This window comes from Coffea arabica, chromosome 4e (genome assembly GCF_036785885.1).
Source record: "Coffea arabica cultivar ET-39 chromosome 4e, Coffea Arabica ET-39 HiFi, whole genome shotgun sequence".
NCBI lineage: Eukaryota > Viridiplantae > Streptophyta > Magnoliopsida > Gentianales > Rubiaceae > Coffea > Coffea arabica.
This window is the reverse complement of record NC_092317.1, coordinates 32,156,698-32,165,276: the sequence shown is the minus strand read 5'-3', so window position 1 is coordinate 32,165,276 and position 8,579 is coordinate 32,156,698. Positions and strand designations below refer to the sequence as shown.

General features: G+C 36.0%; 1 protein-coding gene across 1 annotated transcript; it reads left to right on the top strand.

Annotated features, from left to right (window-relative positions):
- The first annotated feature begins 922 nt into the window (after window positions 1-922).
- Window positions 923-5,636, top strand: LOC113740928 (uncharacterized). The gene is made up of 7 exons (XM_027268439.2): window positions 923-937; window positions 1,592-1,699; window positions 1,794-1,847; window positions 2,615-2,682; window positions 3,368-3,430; window positions 3,535-3,609; window positions 4,163-5,636. Exons 1-7 carry the CDS (start codon window positions 923-925, stop codon window positions 5,634-5,636), a joined length of 1,857 nt encoding a protein of 618 aa, XP_027124240.1.
- The last annotated feature ends 2,943 nt before the right edge of the window (window positions 5,637-8,579 follow it).

The following is an 8,579-nucleotide window of genomic DNA, read 5'->3' as shown; positions in this document are numbered from 1 at the left end:
GTGATAGTGATTTCTTGTTGGGTTGCAATTTCTATGGCCGAGGTCAAGGTATTTGGTTTTAGCATCTTCACCATGGACTTAATTTCCGCTTTTAATCCACTAGTGAAATTAGCAACATAATATGATTCAGACATGTAAGGGAGAGAAGCCAGTACCAAGGCTTTGAGCTCTTCAAACCTTTCCACATAAATTCTTCCACAACATCCCCTGGGGTTCCTTCTCCAAATCTTCTACAAATTTTAGTGGCTAACTCCCCCCATGGAAGGTCGTTCCTCCCTACTTGAAATCCGTGGAACCATATATCCGCTCTCCCCTTCAAGTACATTTCAGCGATAGGGACCTTTTGGTCCTTTGGGATCTGATGAATGTGGAAGTATTTCTAAGCCTTCCTCACCCATTCCCAGGGTCTTTCGCCTTCAAAGCTTGGAAAATCGATCTTGGGCAGTCTTTGTCCACTCCATCCATCACTCCTATTCAAGCTTCCTCCTGGGCTTCCATTTAAACTTCCGCTCGAATTTCCCCCCAAATTCACTCCAGATCCTTGTGACTAAGAGCCTTGACCGTTCCCAAGCCTTTGAGAGTTTCCCAAGGGTTGTTTTTCCATGGCGAAATTCTTAAAGTCCTGTGACAGTTGAGCCATCATGCTCATCAGACTGTCATACTTAGCATGCAAATCACCTACTGACCCTCCCAAGTTCTTAACCGCTGCTCCCAGATCTGTGACTTCTCTATCCAATCTCTTGATGTTCTCTTCTAAAGTTTTACTTCTAGTTTCTACCATTGCCGCAGGATCAACTTGCTCTGATCCCAATTGTCACCAACCCAAGCTGTTCCCAATGGCTTCTTGGCAGAAGTATCGGGATTCAACTTGAGGGGACAGAAATGAAGATGTAAATAAAGGTGGAGAGGAAGAAATGTAAAGATGGTAGAGGAATTCGTAGAGGAAGGAACTATTCCTTTCACTCAAGAAATTTGTTACAAATCAATCAAAAGTCACTACAAAAAATTATTTCTTTCGTGACAAATTTTTCATGACAACCAACCTATTCATTACAAAAACAATACTTTTTATGACAACCCATCAGGCAAATGTCCTTCAAAAGGCAAACATGTTTTTCTATTTATTTCATTGTCTAAAGTTACTTTCCTCACATCAATTCGTCAGAAAAAGCTTTCATTCTCCCTCCATTTTTTTCCCACCAGTTTTTTCCCCCGTTTTGGACCAAAAAAGAATTTAGAAGGACATCAGACTTATGACATAGAAACCGGGAAACAAAGAGACACTTTTCCCATATCTCTTACTTTTGGAACAACAACGACAAAGAAACACTTTCTCCAAATCTGTAACTTGTCTTCATATCTCCAACAACAAAGAACAACAACGAACTCTGAAATTGTCTTCATCTCTTTCAACAAGAGAGACAACACGATTGTCTAAGGTGATGTAAAAATCAAATAATCCTTCAATTTTGTCTTGAATCAGTTCCTTTTCTCCAAATCACCCTTCAATTTTGTCCTTAATTGGTTCCTTTTTTATTTTTACAGTGGGTATTTTATTCATCTCTCCCTTTCTCTGTTCGTCAAAACGTAGGAAGATGTTTCAATTCTTGTGCCCGGGGATATAATCAGTATAAAACTTGTTGATATCATTCCTGCTGATGCTCGCTTGCTCGACAGAGATCCTTTGAAAATTGACCCGGTTGGTATCCTGTTTTGGTTGCTCCTCCTATTTCCAAGTTATCAATTTTTCAGCTCTGCTCAAGGTACTAAAAGTACAATTGTGGAATTGGCAGTCGGCTCTGACTGGTGAGTCAATTCAATTTTTCAGGTCTGACTATGAATTTGCAGTCAGCTCAATTTTTCAGTTTTGTTACTTCGCTATTTAATAGAAAAGTTACAATTTTTAGCTTACCTTTTTGATGAAAGATCGATATTTCATGAAATGGCATTATTTTTTATACAATGCAGCTGTAGATTAAGAATATGTACTTAAATTACAATTAAGTTTCTAAATATTTCCTTGGGTTATATGTCCTGGTGCAAATATTGGTTATTGGATTAGAAGTGTGGTAATGTTGTTTGGATTTCACGGCCAAAAAAGAGGAAATTTCGACTTGCTTAGTCAAAATGGGTGTACTGTTGTCTAATCTTTTTTATACGTATGTCTACTTTGTTTGAACTACATTTGAGTGGCTTTTATATGAGGTAGTTGTATTTTGTTTTGGGTGAAGATAATAGATAAATTTCAGGTCAGCATGGAACACTGAAAGAAATTTTAAGACTGGCTATGGGGAAACCAGCAATGTGTTCTCAGTGGCTGCATCCTTGCTACTTACTGCAAGGATAGTCTTCGAACACTATTGACACTTTTTCCTATGCATCACCAATATAGAAAAAAATGAAGATGGCCCAGGATAATTTGGTGGTGGAGAAATCCCAATGTTGCAACAAAAAATGGAGCCTGTTAGCGACTTACCACGGCCTAAATCTCATTGCTTGAATCCAGCTTACTAACAGAGTTGAGATGTGAGAATTATGACAGCGATGCTAGTTGCTACTATGATTATCTATACTGGATGTGCGACTTCAGATTCTGTTGTTCTCCCATTTTCAGATTAAAGGTGGAATGGCGGGGTTTAAAGGACAAATTTCTACTGTCACAATTCTTGGCATTATGTTGATGTGCCATAGTTCTTCTCATTTGCCTAGTAAATGCTCTAGTAATACAAGCCAATGATCCCTCTGTAGTCTAGACCATTAAATCTTGTGTGGTTTTTTCCTTGCTTTCCAGCTCACTAATCACTTATAGGCACCTTACATTAATTCAGAAATTTGACAAATTCAGAGCCTTAACGATGCATTTTGCAAAAGTTATGGTAAGACTCTCGCGAAAAGTATTGTCTATTCCTTGAAGGAATAAACTAATGGGATATGACCTATATTGCTGTAAGAGGAAAGTTGTCGAGGATCGTTTGGTTTTTTGCAGGACTTCTTCATTAGGATATCATAGTGCAAAAACTATTTATCACAGCCTATCCATCATACCGAGTGTCTAAAGGTGGCTCGCAGCCATGTACGACAATCAAGAATTTGGGGCAGCCACGGTTCCTGAACTGTTAATCTGTTATTGGACTTGATTGGTCTGGAAAAAAGTTGCATGGCTCAATATTACAAAATGTACATTGATTTTTAACATACTCCACACGGGACTTACAACAAATTATACCACTATTAAATTTTTGGGTGAAAATAATAGTTGTACCATCTTTTGCTCTTTTCACAATTTTAGTTATATACATTACCAATCTTTACTCCATAAGTTGATCTGTGTTTTGCCCTCTCTTTCCCTCTTTTTTTTTTTGTCTAGAAAGGGATTGGTTCGAATAGAAGATCAATGGGATAGTTACAATTCTAATCAGGCTTTAGGAAGGTAATTTTGTTATTTTTTATGTTACAAAAAAAGATTTTTGATTGTTGTTGATTATGTATGATGATTTTCTTAAAATATCTAATTTCGCATTTCTTCATATTCAGCAGAGCAGACCTGCATTCTCACTACCTTGATAGAGAAGAAATGGAACAACCAGAAAAAAGATTGCATAATTTGAGGTACGTGGTTATTTGGTAGCTTACCATAAAGAATGAAAAGTGTTTATCATGACTGCTAGTTTCTTGCAAATTATGTTATGGTTTACATCCTTATTTGTGTAAATCAAGTTATGGGTTATGATGTTTAATGCTTTCTTATATACTATACAACAACATATACAATTAAACAATAGGAGAATAGTACAATTAGGAATGTGTTTTCAGTTTAATTGAGTAGTATACCCTTTGGTGTAATCATTGAATAATCTAAGTAGCTTGGAATTCATAACTAAGCCATAAAAAGTAGGTACATTGTGAATACTATGTTTTTTTGCCTTCTTTATCTTTTTATATCTAGAAATTGTCTTTCCTCCTTTTTGAGTTGTTCATCTTGACAATGCCTTGAGTTTAGTAAGTTAAGACTTTTCTTATTCTAGGTATCGGAACTGGATAAGAGCTAGATAAATTATCCAAATATTTTGTCAAGTCATTATAAGTCTGGTCTTAAGGATTTTATTGAATTTGCTAAGACCAATGGTATGGGATTGGATGGAAAATTATTTTGTCCATGTAGGAGATGTAGGAATTCAAAGAGAAAAAGCATTTCTCAAGTTGAATCAGATTTGTCAGAAAAAGGCTTTTGTATGTATTATAAAAATTGGGTCTTCCATGGGGAACCATTTTCTGCACACTCTTATATGTCAAGTGGAAAGAACAATAACCTTGATGAGAATGGTGTTGCAGGTGAGATAGATTTCCTCAATGAAGCTGTATATAATGACTTTGATATGAATGAAAATGGTGAATCTCATGAGTTACCTGATTTATTGGATGAGATAAGAAATGCACATGAATCAGGGACATCGAGTGAATGTGATTCAAAAAATTTTGACAAATTGTTAAATGATGCACAAAGAGAACTTTACCCGGGATGCAAAAAGTACTCCCTGCTGCGTTTCATTGTTTCCTTTCTCCATATCAAAGTGATGAACCATGTGACTAACAAGGCATTTGACATGATGCTGGAATTTTTAAAAGATGTGTTACCAGAAGGAGAAATACTTCCCTCCAGTTTTTATGGGGCCATGAAAATTCTATTTGGTATAGGTTTGGGGTATCAAAAAATTGATGTCTGCAAATTTGATTGTTCATTATTTTGGAAAGAAAATGAAAAGATGGACAAGTGTCCTGTTTGTAAAGAATCACGATGGAAAGTCAATAATGGCAAGAAAAAGAAAGTTTCACAAAAGATGATGTGGTACTTTCCATTAAAAGCTAGGCTGCAAAGACTTTTTATGTCTTCTAAAACTACTGAAGACATGAGATGGCATGAGGAGAAACGGGTTAAAGAGGAAGGTATCATGAGACATCCGGCTGATTCTACTGCTTGGAAGGATTTTGATAAGCAATATCCTGATTTTGCTAAAGATTCTCGAAATGTAAGACTTGGATTGGCCACAGACGGATTCAATCCATTTGGTAACATGAGCAACTCATATAGCATGTGGCCAGTTATTCTTGTACCTTACAATTTGCCTGCATATAAATTTATGAGAAAGGAATATCTTATGTTATCACTTCTTATTCCTGGTCCACGTGCCCCTGGAAAGGAGTTAGATGTGTTCTTAAGGCCAGTAATAGATGATTTGAAAGATTTATTTCATGGGATCAGCACTTATGATGCATATAGTGGACAAAACTTTCAAATGCGTGCAGCAATTTTATGGACTATATCAAATTTCCCTGCATATGGCTATTTGTCTGGATGGAGCACCAGTGGGTATAAAGCATGTCCATGTTGTCTTAATGATGCTGCTTCACAAAGACTAAGAGGCAAAATATGTTTCATGGGACATCGTCGTTTTTTGAACCATGACCACCCTTGGCGAAAGCAAAAAGCTCAATTTGATGGAACTATTGAAACACGCTCCAAGCCAAAGGAATTTTCCGGGGAACATGTTTTAAGACATTTAAATTGGTTGGCTGGTATCTTTGGTGAGTTTGGTAAGAATCCAGTTACTTGGAAAAAAGGAGTTGATAAAATTTAGAGTAATTGGAGGAAAAAAAGTATATTTTTGAGTTACCGTATTGGGAAAAACTCACCATGAGGCATTGTTTGGATGTGATGCATATCCTTAAAAATACATGTGAAAGTTTAGTAGCAACATTGTTGAACATTCCTGACAAGACAAAAGATACTAATAAAGCTCGTGATGATCTACTTGACATGGGAATAAGGCATGAACTACACTTACATGATGATGGTAAAAGGAAAACAAAGCCTCCAGCCTTGTATGTGATGTCTTCAAGTGAAAGAAAAGGATTTTGTGTTTTTTTTTAGTTCAATTAAGTTTCCTGATGGGTATGTTGCAAACATTTCCAAGTGTGTTAAAGATGGTAAACTGATGGGACTTAAAACACATGACTACCATGTCCTCTTGCAACGACTTATTCCAGCGGGTATTCGTGCGTATTTGTGCAAAGAAGTCAATGAGGCAATTTTTGAGTTAAGTAGTTTTTCCGAGATTTGTGTTCTAAAACCCTTAAGATGAATGACTTGGAAAGGTTGGAGAAAAATGCTCCATTAATATTATGTAAGCTGGAAAAAATCTTTCCCCCTGCCTTCTTTGACATTATGATCCATTTGATTGTTCACTTGCCAAAGGAAGCAAAACTTGGTGGGCCAGTACATCCTAGGTGGATGTTTCCATTTGAAAGGTACTTTTTCCTTATTTGTTTGACTAAAAATTTTGTTATTTATGTAACATTCTGTTTTGGGTAGAAAATTAACTCTTGCTTTTGAAAAGGTATCTTGGATCCCTTAAAAAGTATGTCCGCAGTCGTGCTCGTCCTGAAGGCTCGATTGCAGAAGGATATATTGCAAATGAGTGCCTAACATTCATGTCCAAATATCTCCATGGCATTGAAACAAAATTCACACGTAAGGGACGCAACTATGACTGTAATCAGGACAAGGCAGAGAAGCTGGTGGTTTTCTCACTAAATGTTCGCCCATTTGGACTTGTTAAACCTCCTACTAAATTATCTCAAGTTGAACTAGATGTGGCTCATAAATTTATATTGAATAACTGTGATGAAATAGAAGAGTACAGAATGTAAGTGCAATATGTATTTCAATTTTATATTTTAAATATTACTTCTGTGGTTTATTTTACTTTATATTGATAATACAATCTCAATTTCAGTAAGCATAAAGAGATGCTGCAAAGGATTCATCCTAAAAATGTTGACAGCAGACATGAAGATCAATTCAAAAAGTGGTTCAAAGATCATGCAAGTTATAAACATTACAAAAATGAGTTTATTAGTTATTGAAAACTGACTAATAGAGACTCGTTTTCTATTTTATAGATAAATCAGTTGCATATTGATAAATCAGTGAATGTTTCTGAAGAGCTGTGGGCATTAGCAAATGGTCCTATACCTTTCATGACAAAGCATTACTCAGGGTGCATTGTAAATGAAGTTCGTTTCCACACAAGAGATCGGGATGATTGCCGTACAACACAGAATAGTGGCTTAGTTGTTGAGGGTGACCATAAAGGAAAACACATTGACTTTTATGGCTTTGTTAAGGCTGTGGTTGAGCTGACCTTTTTTCATGCATATAAGGTGGTCTTGCTTCAATGTGAATAGTATAACACAGGTAGCACAAACACAATAAAGACTGATAGGCACTTTGTGACCATCGATATTAGATCACGTTGGTATCAAAATGATCCATTTGTTTTACCAAATCAAGTCCAACAAGTCTTCTATATTGGTGATACGAAGTTGGATAGACATTGGTGAATTGTACAACGTGTTCAACATAGGCATTTGTGGAACCTACCAGATTTGGAGGAGATACAAGTTTTTTAGATGAATTATTGCAGCAGAATAAAACAAGAACAATTGTGCCTATTGTTGAAGACGATGAACTAGGCCTCTTAAGCAGACCAGGTGTTGAAATTGAAGTTGTTCTGGAGAATCCTTTGCATACTTGCACTGGTGAAGAAGCGTATGGTGAAGAAGACAATGTTTTTAAAGAAGATGGCATGCTTATTGAATCTTCTGATAGTGATGAAACCATAGACATGGATATGAATTTAGATAGTACTTAAGAAATAGAATAGAAGTGTCAAGTGAAAAGGTTTTTTGCATTGATATCCTTTCCATGGTTTTAACTCTTTGTTAAGTTTTTGGTATAACTTAAATATTGATATCTGTTTATAATTTGACATTTAAATTTTACTAATTTGACTCCTTTTTTATCATATATTGTGTTATTGCAGATGGCACCTTCCGGAAAACGGTTGAAGAGAAACTGCCCACCCAATACCAACGTGCAATCTGAACAACAGCCAACTTCAAACTCAACTTTGGAGCATCAATCAGCTACCACAGGTGATGATATCCAGATTAATTCGAATAATAATAATCCTGCTCAAGCAAACACTAACGGTAAGTGAAAATGCTGAAAATGATTTAATTCTTGCCATTCAATGCATACATCCTTTTTGTGATAATTCATATTAAGCCTCAACTAGCATGTTTAACAATTGTTCACAGATCAAAGAAAGCAAAAAAAAGGCAGGGGCCCAACCACAGGAAAAGTTATCGAGAAGATGATATGAGCTAATGTATACAAAATTCAGTACTAAGATGTGTATATATATAATATTACTGTCTATTCAAGATTTTTTTTGTATAATCAGTTCCCTAGAATTTCTGTTGGGGTATACCTGAATGATGCTTCATTTGTTAATATTAGGGAGGCAAGCCATTGGAAATTGTCTTTCCTGAAGGATGTTGCAAACCAATCAATTATGTTGCTCAACTTGCTAGTGGTATAGGTTATGTTGTAAGGCACCTCTCTTCACTGAAGGACATACGCACATATGATGACATACCAAATGAGAAAAAACAGAACCTATATGGTGGCTTGATGGTACCAGATTACACAGTGTCTTTTATGATGACATTCAGCA

Excerpts from the sequence above, each read along its gene's own strand:
- LOC113740928 (XM_027268439.2), top strand. Across the intron at positions 1,700-1,793 it reads ATCCTTTGAAAATTGACCCG|TCGGCTCTGACTGGTGAGTC; the intron begins GTTGGTATCCTG and ends TGGAATTGGCAG. Across the intron at positions 3,610-4,162 it reads AAAAGATTGCATAATTTGAG|GAGATGTAGGAATTCAAAGA; the intron begins GTACGTGGTTAT and ends TTGTCCATGTAG.